The sequence below is a fragment of the Pezoporus occidentalis genome, unplaced genomic scaffold (genome assembly GCF_034315485.1).
Source record: "Pezoporus occidentalis ecotype Australia unplaced genomic scaffold, CSIRO_AGI_Poc_V1 ctg38, whole genome shotgun sequence".
Lineage (NCBI taxonomy): Eukaryota > Metazoa > Chordata > Aves > Psittaciformes > Psittacidae > Pezoporus > Pezoporus occidentalis.
In genome coordinates, this window is record NW_026915702.1 from 4840284 (window position 1) to 4853817 (window position 13534).

General features: G+C 36.9%; 1 protein-coding gene across 3 annotated transcripts in view; it reads right to left on the reverse strand.

The window, feature by feature from the left end:
• The window catches only part of CD36 (CD36 molecule (CD36 blood group)), a 31403-nt gene extending 18987 nt beyond the window's left edge, over positions 1-12416 (reverse strand). The window contains exons 1-3 of one of the 3 annotated variants that reach the window (XM_062631981.1): positions 12324-12416; positions 10811-10884; positions 5471-5707 (exon numbers count right to left, since the gene is read on the reverse strand). In XM_062631981.1, coding sequence (XP_062487965.1) covers positions 5471-5590 — 120 coding nt within the window. In that variant the 5' untranslated portion in view covers positions 5591-5707; positions 10811-10884; positions 12324-12416. Of the gene's footprint in view, positions 1-5470; positions 5708-8627; positions 8779-10810; positions 10885-12323 lie in introns of those variants that run through there. The other 2 variants (XM_062631979.1, XM_062631980.1) reach the window with 2 other exon arrangements.
• Positions 12417-13534: the final 1118 nt, after the last annotated feature.

Sequence of the window (13534 nt, forward strand, 5' to 3'; positions counted from 1 at the left end):
CTCTAGCTATACAGTATCTAATTGCTACACAGCCAAGTCCATTTCATGATCTAACTGCGCAACAAAGTGAAATCAATAGGAACTTTAACCCCTTTGGTTTCTGACACATTTTTTCCCCCATTTATGCTGGTTCAGCTGGCAATACATAAATTCAAGAAATGCCAAGCAGTCAGCAATTGAAGCTTGCTGTATTTTGCTGCTTTGTGCTGAATTCAGCCAGCATGATTGCTGATGAAGAAATACAAAATGCAGGACAAAGTTGCTATCTCAACAAAAGATCTGCCCACATGGAAAAAAAAAAGATGCCATTTTCTGGGAATTGGGAAATGCCATGAGTACCTTAGGAGGTAATAAAATTGTTACTAGTTTATTCCTGTGTTGTATGTGTTGGGCTGTGTATGTAAACTGTAGGAAAGAACTGATACAACTCCCTAAAAGTGTATAAATTAAGTTCCAGGAAAGCAAATAAAATTTTGTAGCTGAAAGTGTGAATAGCCATTTATTACTTTTTAAGTAATGATTATAAGCTTAGTGTTAGCCTTTCTATTCAGGCTTTGTTGGACCAAAACTTTTAGTCCTTTTTCAGTCCTTTACAATAAAAAATTATGGAAGCCAATCTAGTTTATCATTGGTAATGCTGGAATACATGTGATCACATAGATCACTTATGTTCTGCTGAGAGCCAGCAGTTATTTTAGCTTCATTAATTTTGATAAAGAAGCTGCATGGGAATGTCATAAGCACTATTTTAAATTAGAAGTGTTTTCTATGCCTCCAGTAGCTGAGGAGATATAATCTGGACAATTATAGATAACATATATAGACAGACAGATGCATAAACATAATGATTACTAAAACTGACAGCCTTATTTCTAAAAACAAAAGAGACTAACCCTGAGAACTCTACAGGAAGAGTTCAGCACTGAGGTAATGTGACATTCTGTCCCATCTGTGCCATCAATTCATCAGGAATTCAGCACATTAAGTACCATTTTGTGGCTTCTGTTAATCTCCTGAGCTCAGGGGCTCAGTAGAAAGTAAAAGCTACTAGAGAAATGGAGATAAAGATTTTTTGGCAAATAAACCAGCTGGGGAAAAAACAAAACAAAACAAAACAAAACAAAACAAAAAACAACCAAAACTCAAAACAACCTGGATGAGCTGAAAAAAAAAAGTTTTATCATAACTGAAATGGTAGGAAATTTTCCTAAATAAATGGTATTTTTTTAAGGGAGGGAAAAGCAAAAAAACAGTAGTTGAACCATCTCAAAATTTTTCCTTTCCACAATATCAGATGCAAGATTTCTTGATTTTTTTTTAATTCCCCTTTCTTTTTGATTTTTTAATTTTTAAAAATGATAATGTCTAATAATAATGATAACAGACATTATAACATACAACCGAAATGTGTGGAGTTGGCTAAAGAGGAACATTCTCATAGCCTCAAAATAATCTTTTTTTGCTAAGAACATGGAAAATTTCATGTTTCACTCCTGACTGTGCCTAGGACAGTTTTCAACCCCCCATAAACCTTCATGGAAAGGCACCTCTACACTCTGGGTAAATTCAGTCTAGGAAACTAAGCCCTTTGGTACTGAAATCAGAGACACCTCTTAAGGGGGAAGCCTCCTTTTCCTAAATAGTAACAGTGCTGAAATAGCTTAGCACTAATCTCATTAAGTGGATCTCTGCCAAGATGCTGGTGGCGGTGGTGTCGTTTTGAGCGTGGTCTTCAAGTGACCATTTCTTTAAAGAGACACTAAAATGTTCAGAAAATACATATAACATTGACTTTCTTTAAAACCCTGCCCCATACTGGAGGCAGGCCTGGAAACAGCTATTTAAAAAATAGATCTGAGGTTAGAAAACGTAGCAACGCTTTTTGTGTTGAGGCACACATCTGTTAAACTGGAACACATGAGGAAATGACATGTTCCATGCTACATGGACTTTGAATTGTCCACCCATGGACTGTGGGTAGTGAACAGTACCTGCCTTCTAGGAAATAACAGCCTATACCCTGAGAGTCTCTATCAGATTTGTGAAGGGACCTGAGATTGTCTATGAACTTGCAGTTGCTTTCTCTTTGCTGCAACAACAGTATACAACCTTCCCAGAAAACATGTCCTTCAGTGCTTATTCAACCTAATGACTGCAGTAAAGAAGAAATGACTGCGGTAGAGTCTGATAAGCTGCAAAGATGTGCTCTTAAGGGAAACAGGCTCAGGCTTCCCACAGCTAGCAGAACAAGAATGGTAAGAACTATTGATTGCATTGATTTTTTGAATTACAGTTATCCCTATTTATTGGCAGATGCGAAGAAGTTCGGATGGTGAATAAATTGATTGTAATGCAATTTGAAGAAATCTTGATAACAAGTTAATTTATGACAATTTGACTAATTATAATATGAAGTGTCTTAAAACTATTCAAGAGAAAAAAAAATCAACATTTCTTTCTCTAATCCAGCAATAAGCTTTTACAACAACATTCATTTCCCCTACAAATATAGATTAGGTCTTACTGCATTGCTGCTAACTTGTGCAAAGAACTGGGATTTGCACTGAAGTAGGATAGACAGAGGAACAAATATGAGTCTTTTTGCAAGCTTTGGACTGTGCAGATTTCAAAGCATAATTTTGCTTACAGTGGTGATACCTGAAACAATTACTCCTTTTTATTAAAAATACCGCATTTTGATATTTGTTTTCACTCAGTGGGTGAGGAGCTAAGTTCAGGCTTTGCCTCGTATAAATCCAAATAGAAATAAAAATGCTCACAGGCCATCTCTAAGATAACATCTTGTTCATTATTTTTTTCCTGTCCTAGAACCTCTGTTCTTAAGAAATTCCAAACAAAATAGTCATTGGAACTGATCTATTTCTAACAAAAATTTGTTTAGAAAATAACATTTTCAAAGGTAAAAGATTTCAGAAAAACATACTTTCAGTATGCTCTGCTCAGCTGACCTATTTCTTTTGCAGTCAGCTCTACATTTATCATAACTTGAATAACAAATATTTGTTTTTATTACTAGCTGTTTCATCAACACAAAGAAATGAGAATTAGTTAGATCAAAATCCCTCTTGAGCATCTGCTGAGATGATCACATATTTCAACTGCAGTACCTTGGCGTATATTTTCTGAAAAGGAATTGTCTAAAGAGTCTCGTGGTCTCACTAAATAGTCAGCATGCTAAAAAGGAAGAAAATAACCTAGACTTGTCCTTAGGAAAAAAAACATCTGTTCACTTAAATAAATAAAGCCTCTACAAATTTACTCTTCCATGTTTCATACAAATATTGGTTCAAATTTTCCTTTTTATATACATCAAACAAGCTGCCTTGAAATAGGCACAAGAATCTGAAGCACCATCACAATGTAGAAAATTATAAAGAGGTTGAAGAAAATATTGCTCCATATAATATTTTACCACTAAGAAATCATACGGGTATAATTTAGTATGTAGACACTTGCAAACTATGCTGTATAACTGGTTCATTATTATAAGCAAACAGATGAACCCATAACATCACTAATATATGTAATTTGCTTTGGAAATATTTACTGGCATAAGGTAACACTGGATAAATTCAAAGCAAATATTTAATGTAAGGAGATGCACATTTTTAAATTCTGCGCTTCTAAAAAACTTATTTCCTCAATACATCAATCAATTGAAAAAATTTACAGAGCATGACTCTGTAAAGTGTTGCAAGGTGGGTGAGACACTCTAGTGAGAAATACTTTATTGTTCTCTATAAATTTGAAAATTTCATGAAAAAGTAGGTTTTCATTGGATTTGCTGCAAATTTTAAATGTTATATAGAGCCCTTTAGTTTTTTTTTAAGTTTTTTTAAAAAGTGGTACCAGAATCTAGGCAGGGCCTTGACAGTTTAACATCTCCTGACAATTCTTGTATCTACCTCCTCAACTGACTTCAAAAGCTGTTAGTGGCAGTATTCCAGAAGGCTCTTAGAATAAGGATGTCCAAGGTCTCCACAGTCTGTCTTCAGTGTCACAGCAGACTCCTCATTAGGAGGACTAACCTTCAGCCAAAGACCTTAAAGTTTCTATATTTTAATCTGTAGGAGACCCCATCTTGGCTGCAGTGACCCCACAGAGACTCCATGACTCTATGTCTCCATGGTGGACACCGCTGGGCTTCCGTGGTCTTTCATTCAATACTACTACATGACATAGACCCTCAGTTTTACACCCTTCCCACCAGAGATTTAACAAATTAAGTTTTCATTTTATTTTAAAGACAAAACTAGATTTTAAAGATATAAAATCATCAAAGAAGGTGATCCTGCCCCTCTAGTCTCCTCTTATGAGACCTCACTTGGAGTACTGTGTGCAGTTCTGGTGTCCTCAACATAAAAAAGACATGGAACTGTTGGAACAAGTCCAGAGGAGGCCACGAGGATGATCGGGACTGGAGCACCTCCTTTATGAAGACAGACTGTTGGGGCTGTTCAGCCTGGGGAAGAGAAGGCTGTGTGGAGACCTTAGAGCAGCCTTCCAGTAGCTGAGGAGGGATGCTGGGGAGGGACCCTTCATTAGGGACTGTAGTGGTAGGACAAGGGGTAATGGGTTAAAACTTAAACAGGGGAAGTTTAGATTGGATAGAAGGAAGAAATTCTTCCCTGTGAGGGTGGTGAGGCACTGGAATGGGTTGCCCAAGGAAGTTGTGAATGCTCCATCCCTGGCGGTGTTCAAGGCCAGGTTGGACGAAGCCTTGGGTGAGATGGTTTAGTGTGAGGTGTCCCTGCCCATGGCAGGGGGGTTGGAACTAGATGATCTTAAGGTCCTTTCCAACCCTAACTATTCTATGATTCTATAATTCTATGATCTGAAAAAACAGGAAAAAAAAAGAGGCTACAACACTCTACATCATCTATTCTTCACATTCCTTGAATCAAGGAGATTTATATGATCAGATCCTGCAGTTTTGTGTAGCACATTGACTTGGATCATCTCATCACAGAATGTGAGTTGAATGTGTTTAAGTGTAGGATTAGATTCTGCATCAGAAGTTTGCGAAGTATGTAAATGTAATTGTATGGAATAAGTACCAAAATAAGACAAAAATGCAGAAAAATAAAGAAGTGGATCATCATGAAAGAAAAATAAACTACAAACAATCATAATTAAAATAAATACAAAAATGCATAATTCAAAACTACATTACTGAAAACACTTCTTGAAAACAATATTTTGACGTCTCATGTGAAGCATGAAATAGAACAAGCAAGTAAACATGGCAATATAATGAATATATTGAAAAAACATTGCTGCAGCATCTTTTCTCAGGGAAGTTTAGATTGCACATGTTGCAAAAACTGGGTTTAATATAGAAAATAGAGAAAAAAGCAGAAGCGGAACAAAAGTTTTAAAAATAATGACCTTTCAATATCCAAAAACCATCCAGGCTGAAAAAGAAAGTGAAAAAAAGGAAAATATGTACCTTTTTTATTGCTTTGCCTATGAGGTTATCTCCAACTGGTATCAGAATGCCTCCAAAGATAGCCAGCACAGCACCGAAGATAGCCCCAGTGAGGAGCCCACAGTTTCTGTTACAGCCCATTCCTCTCCTTTGTCAGGTTACAGGCAGACAATGAACAAATATCTTGCTGTAAGACTTGATGGTGTTTTTCTCACTTCTTGGTCCCAATAGACTCACTGGTCTTCCTGAGAGAAGCTGCTAATGTAAAGAGAGAGTGAACAAAAATCACATTCCAAAGATCAAAGTGCAAAGGGCATCAGGTGAAGCAGGTAGAAAGATAACATTTCAAAAACAGCCGGTGGCAGCCAGTGCCAAAAAAAAAAATAATGAAGTTGTAAGCGATTTTGGCAAGTTAGCCACTTGTTCCATAACATTATCTTTTTTTTCCAGTCCAATTCTCCCTAAAAGACTGATAAGTTCTTTTATTAGACTTTTATTAGGCTTTTTGGGGGGCTCTGTTGCATTAGGCATTGACATGATTATTATTTGCTGACACTTTTCCTGACACAAGCACCCTCTCTAAAATCTCTCTATGCCAAAGAAAGAGGCTGTAGCCCTCTGCTTTTATCGAATCCTGCAATGCCCACAGATTCAGCTTCAGGAAAACCCATGAGTTCACACCACCAGTATGAACTACCCAGGGTGTTTCTGCATTAAGGCAATAAGGAAGCCCTCAAGGTCCATCAGCACCCTGTTAGGAATGGCAGCCTGTAATGAAAGGCACATAGGAGAAGTCTGTCTTTCCAAATCTGTCACTCCACAGTCCAATATTGAAGGGATACAACTTTGTTTCAGCAACTTCATGCAAAAGCATAACTGGATTTTCCTTTTAGACCTACATTCTTACCATCACCTGGTTTCACTAATCCCAATTGCCTTGGTCAGCAGACTGATGATGTGTCCTCCAATGTCCCACCAAAGCTAAATCATGTCTAAACCTGAGCCCAGACTACTTTGTCTGCACTGGAAACCCACTTTTTGCCTGCTCTTGCACTGACAGCAGTTTATGGCTCCCTTGCCATTAACAAGGACTATTTCTGTATATTTAAGCTCACTTGGTATTTTAATAATTTCTGCTTACATACTTGCAAGCAGCGTGATCAAAATATTACTTGCAAGCTCTGAAAAATACCCCTCCTATAAAAGTCAACCAGCCCATCCACGTGGAGGTACACCTTAATGTAACTGCAGGTTCACTTTGTTGCTTATCTCTCTACCAGCTGTTGCCATGTGTCTTTATGCAAAACAGCAATAGAACATCAATTTATTAAAGATTCTTTGATGTAGTGGATGAATGTGTAATGCAGCTAATGGCAAACTTCAAAGCAAACTCAAGTTAGAAATATATTAGACCTGAAAAACCTTTGAGTTCTCATTGGTTAGGTGATGTGGGGATTTAAAAATCTGATTGCTGTTACACATTTTAAGAAATCTAAGGAGAAACAGAAGTTCTCAATATAATCAAATTCTGAAAATTAAGTATTTCAAGTTGATCTTTTTCCCCAATGTTATCTATTCTAACAGAATTTTTTTTCTTGAAATGTGGAAATACACATTTGAAAATTTATAATTAAAATTATCACTTCCATAATGTTTAAAGAGGTCTTTCAAATATATATATATATATATATATATACTTTTTTTGGCTTAAAAACTGAAGCTTTTCAAATTCAACAGAAGTACACCTTCATCAAAATACATTTCCATCTAGGTTTCTACAACCTGTTCCAATGGATTAATTTTGTCTTAGTCAGACTAGGTATCTCTCATGAGCACTAGCAATAAGCAGCTAGAAAACAACTGGCTGCTAATAACTTGTGTCTATTCCAAGCTTTTGTAAACTGTAATATATTCACCCTTCTCCCATCAAACACAATGCAATAGCAGTCTAGACATATCTCAATTTATGCAATTCAAGTTATCAGTTACACAACTGCAGTGAAGAGGACTCACAACATAACACTCAATTTCACATGGAAGTCAAGCTATTCTCATTTATTACAACTCAGTGTAGAATATGAAGATGAAAGTAGAAATTTCCAATAAGAATGCAGTTGTGTCTGGGAATACAAGTGGACATTATTTACCTTGAGCAGAACAGAAAGTTCCATACTAAAATTAGATATTATCTATGAGACTACGGTATCATTTAAAATTAGATTTGACTACAAGATTAATATGAATGTTCACCCTATTCTAAAGTGCTTGGTATGTACTTTTAATATTGTTTTAAATGTACTTAAGAGAATATTGACAATGGGAATGGTCCATGCAAATCTCTGAAAAGAAAATTTATAAACTGGATAGGAGAAAAAATGCAAAATGTATTAAACATTTTATTCCCTACATAACTTATACTTCTGTAATGTAAGTTTAAAGCAAGACTTAATAAAAATAAAACAGCATCATCTTTATTTTCTTAATGATTTCTCCATCTTTAACAGTAATTTTAAAACATTGCTTGACGTGGCATTCCTTCAATCTTGCAGAGAATCAGACTTATTACCCCAAAAGAGACAAACTGTATGGAGAACAAGAGTGTGTTTAGCAAAAATTAAAATGGAGTTTGAAAATACTTATTAAGAGTTTCAACCCAAACCCATGGTGTTTATTTAAACATAATTCCAGTTTCTCCAAGGTCAAATGGTGAGATTAAAAATCCTGAAATTACTGACAGATAAACTTGCACGAAAGACAATTTTTCTGCTTTTAAAAGCATGAAAATCACCAAACCCAAAACTAATTTGACCTGTGTTGAAATTATAGTTTTGACCTTTTCATCTGCAATAGTAAATGCTACAAATACAACTTTAAGAGGATGCATTTCTTATAAACTCACATGGCTTCAGAACTGTAGGTTCAAGAATATTAAATAGCAAAAGACAGAATGAATTGGGAAAGCCAGCAGTACTGAACATAAAATACCACTGCTAACAATAATGAAGCATTTTATTAGGAAATGTAAAACTTCACTGTTCCTTGGAAACAGCTTTACAAAATCCTCCACTTTTTTTTTGCTAATTGCAAATAAATATTTTCAAGATTTTTCCCCAAAATGATTTTAAAAGTATTCCTGAGGAAAACCCTCTGATTTTAAACAATGTATTATATGACTCACCTTGAAAAAAGGCAACTGACTTTTCAGCTGAGCATACAAGCACTTAACACATGACTTGCATCAAGTTACGAGTAGACAAGCAGCTAAATCTCCACACCAAGCACATAGCCTCTATACTCCGAGGGAGTGTTTATATATTCCAAGAGATGTCATTTCCCTGTTTATCTTTCTGCCAGAAGAAGTTAAGTTGTATTGGTGTTGGGGAGGGGGGGGTTATTTTTGCAGTCTGACTAAAAGCCACTACCTACATCTCGTGGTAATATACTTAGCAGCTGCAATCTTTGTCAAATTTTGATCCAAGTGAGTCAAAGGTCAAGGAGACAAAAGGGTAACTTACTTATTTGGTTCCCAGTCACTTCTCTGATAGCCATTTTGTTTAAAATTGCTCATATTAGCAAGTTATGACTAACCAGTTCCTGGCAGCTTCTTTAAGATACAGAATATTTGCAGATATTTTTTGCTGTATAGCATGCTCTGCTGTGTTAATAAAGCTTTACTACTTCAGTCGTTCTCTGTCAGAATAAAGGCTAAACATCTCTGCAGCTCAATCATTGTTATAGTATAATTTCAAGCAACAAAAATCAGGAAATGTTAGAATATTTTTGAAGGGATTTTTTTTTTCACAGGTTGGATTACATTTCCTCAGCAAGTGCTAAAGCTCTTCCTCTTTTACTGCAAGCTCAATGAAGATCCCAGAAGCTTTGTTTTCTTAATGTATCTAAAAATGTTATTATTTTCACTGACACTTCTGTAGACCAAAGTGTTTCCCAAGCACAGGGTCTACTAATAATTAATAACCAGTTTGGCAAGCTTTCTCACAAATAACTTTTAAATAACTCCCCATCTCCTGTGAATGAAATGAATAGATTTTTTTAAAAGATTCTTCTGGCAGCAGCAAGAGGACATGATTGATATTTGGCTTATTTCATCATAAGAGAGAAAATATTCCCAAAGAAAAGTTTTATGCCCAGACTTTCAGGGTACAACACTGAATATTTTATATGTTTAGCATTTACTGCATGCTTTCACTGATAGTTTACTATTCTGTTTTTTATATTGCCCTGTTTGAAAGTTAAGCTTCAGTAGCATGATTTTAATTCCCATGTTTCTATAGTCATGGTACTCACAGAGTTCTTCTTTACCTGCCTATTATGAAACGTGTAAGAATTAATCTTGACATTAATCTCTTGTCTGATGTGGAGATGTTAGCAGATGTTAGCTGAGGTTAACAAGCAAATTGGAAAACTCCAAGAAACTCCTGTCTGTACCTTTGTACACTCTGAATTTGTCAGAGGACACTAATCTTAAAATAAACCAAACCAAAACAAAAATAACCTTCTGGTTGTTAACTAAATGCCAAGCTCTTGGACAGAAGTTGAGGTTAATGTTCTCATCACTCAAAACATGATTTTCTATAATCTTTTGGGTACTCTCCCTATTTTGATATAAAGGATTTATCTGGGTTATTAGCATAATCTGATATGGCTTCTACACTCCCTATCCAAAATCCTGTTGCCACCACTCAGTGGTCATCTGGTTCCTCCAGTTATTAGATTGCACAAAAGGGGCAGTATCTGATTGAGCAGTGCAAGATTTAAAGCATGCAGGAACTCCACAAAAACCCAGAACATGTGGCTCCTGTCCCCAGATAAGCTTTTTCTGACTCAACACACTCATATTCACTCATGGGCATTTAATTCAGGAGAAGAATGACAAAGGTGAATAATCTACAGAAGAAAATATGCAATATGCCAGCAGCTGGATGAGACTTCTGCCCCTCCACATGTAGTGGAGATACTAGGAGGTCTTCTTTTATAAGGAGTGAAATACTGTGTGTAAGAAAGGTAGTTTGATTTCCTATAGAAATTAAAATCTTCTGTGCATCACATCACACAATACAGAGGAAGCAGCACATAAGCTATTCACCCCAGACCAGCCTCAACAAATGCTTTATTTCTATTGCACTAGAGCATACCCAAGAGTGATCACAGACTATCTTCAAGTGCTGCCTATAAAGAACTTAAAGATATAAACCATAAATTATAAAAATAATAGCATAGAACTGACATTTCTTAAATTATACATTCACTGTCTTTGTCTCAGGTAATCTTTCTGTAACTGCTGTTTTGAACCACCTCATTTTCCAATAGAATAGAGCAGAGTTAAATGGCAGGAATACTCACCTCACCTTTATGAAGGAGGTATAAAGATATTTCAGTTGTTTCAGTTTTGCTTTTAATATCTTATCTCCAAGGTCCTGTCAGAAAAGGGAGCCTCAGTTTTGTAGCAATAATTCTTTTTTTTGTTTAAAGTTAATTACAAATATTTGTTAAAAATAACTTATTCAGGTAAAAGTAGGCATCTGGACTAAGGAAGCTGAATTGGTTTCCTCTCAGTGGATAAGTATGAGCACATCCATGTACTCATACCATCTACCTTAAACGCTTATCTTAGGCAATATGGATGTACCATATTCTTTGGAGGTCCTGATGCCTCTTCTTTAACTGCAGAGCATCTAAACAATCACTTAGATTAGACATCTAACTTTCAGAAGGTTAATGTTAGAACAATTCTATATGAACTTCCTAAAAAGGTGTTCCAGTTCCTCTCCTCATTGGTGCACTGTACCATCAATACCAGGACAGCTATGCAAAGTTCTCTTAAATGCAAACAAATTGTGAAGCAAGAAGAAAATGCAATAGGAAAACTTCAAACACCTGACATTAATGGAAAGTATAGCCAAAAACTGCAGACCCAGTGTAGCATTCTTTTGCCCACCTCTCATCACAGACTTTTACTGCAGATGTGTTGGCCTTCAAGACTTTCCAGTGTATGCCCTGAGGCATATTCCAAACATTCATATCAAGCAGTCTTCAGCCCCCCCCCCCCCCCCGACATCCTCCAAAACATGTATTAATATCTGATTTGTCATCCAAAGAGCTTGAAAGACTCATTCCAAATTGCTATGTACTCCTTCAATATCCACTAAAGACTCCAAGCTGTAGTTTTCCCAGCTCTGTGAACTGTTAGGACCTAAGGTGCTGTCCCTTGTGATCCTTAGTGTGTCCTGATGATATGGAAAACCTCCTAAAATACTATTGGCCCAAGCCAACTTGGCAGCACTATAGTGGAAACAGCGTGATATATTTGGCTCCTGCCAGTGATGAGCTTCTCTCTCAAACTGTAACTAGGTTCTGTAAGGGAAAAAGGGGTGATGAAAGGCCCAGTAGCTGCTTCAGTTCCTTTTTCCTAGAAATACTGATTCTGACTTTTCTTCACTGACTGTGGCATGCATAAGCTGCTTCCTTCCTCAGACCTCAAATTCACTTTTAAAGTGTATTTTCAAGTTATTTTAGTAGGGGAATCAGGTGAAGAAAGCACGAAAGAGGCAAGGGTGGAATGGACCTTGATTCTTCCACTCACGTGAGAGTCAGAACATAGATGGGAAGGAACTTCGTCAACTGAACCCAATACAGAAGCTGTAATATAATAAGTTAGGCTTTTGGGTAAGTCTGAAGCAACAAAGAGCTATAAAATCTGTTACCTAAAGGGCTGGCTCAGTCTGTTACTGATAGAGATGTTTCTTACTGAAAACTAAGGAGGGCACTGAGAGGAGGCCTTAGTGGTAGAGAAGAACAATTTTAAAAGCAGACATCTTTTGAAAGTCAAGAGAAATTTGATAAGTCTTGTACCTACCTGGGTATACTTCACTTCTTGCAAAACTCTTCGTGTTGGTTCGGAAGTCTCAGAATAATGAAGTAGTTCAGAACTCCTTCACTAGTGCAACACCTAGTTGAGAAATAGTCACCATAATGAATCATCCCAATGGCAGTGACTTACATGAGTGACTGAGTAGTCCTTATGTTAGCCTTTGCCTACCAGCTACACTGTAATTTTGTCTGCATGATAATTAAGAGCAACATATGTGCAGGGGATTTTTCTAATTAATGAAGAAGTAAATTTCAGGTTACTTTTTTGATGACTTCTCAAGAATTAAAGCCCAGTCAAATAACTGACATCGTTTTCTTTCAGCTCACATGTCCCAGACCTGGAGGCATGTCCTTGGTCAGAGCAACATGCAGATCTTCCCTGGGATTTCAGGTCAGTCTCAAAAGGTATTAAAGCCAAACCATGAGCCTACTGCCAGAAAAAAAACAAACTGCTTTTCATCAGGCCACCGCAAGAAGAAAGCTTTAACCAACCTCATGTCTTGGGACAGTTGCCTAGCCCCACTTTGAGGATCAGAATCTGTAGTTGGGATGGTATCAGGGGATCTATGTCTCTGCTAGCAAGGTATATATATTTTCTACCAAAAGAAAGTGAGACATAGAAAATCATGTGGAGAGTAAATACAGGCCAAAGACCTTCTTGATAAAGCTGTCTCTCTTGCGGGGGGAATCTCAGAGACAACTGCAGTGGCACCATGAAGCTGGAAACACCCATAAAAGCATATTTTCCCCTCCAGCTGGCAGCAGAGGTACAGACCATGTGGGTCTTGCCTACTGGTCTAGGGAATGAAGCAACTCTCAGGAAGTTGCAAGAAAACATGAAGACATGCACTGACTGCCATGGAGTTTTTCAGCTTTTATAGTCTTTCCCTATGGATCTGTTGAGACACCTTTATTTAAATTTCTTTATTATACAGAAACTTTATTATACAAATTTTCTCATACCGTCATACTATCATTTATTCTAAGTGCTAATCATAGAATCATAGAACCGTTAGGGTTGGAAAGGACCTTAAAATTATCAAGTTCCAACCCCCGTGCCATGGCCAGGGACACCTCACACTAAACCATGTCACCCAAGGCCTCGTCCAACCTGGCTTTGAACACTGCCAGGGATGGAGCATTCACAGCTTCCCTGGGCAACCCATTCCAGCGCCTCACCACCCTCACAGGAAAGAA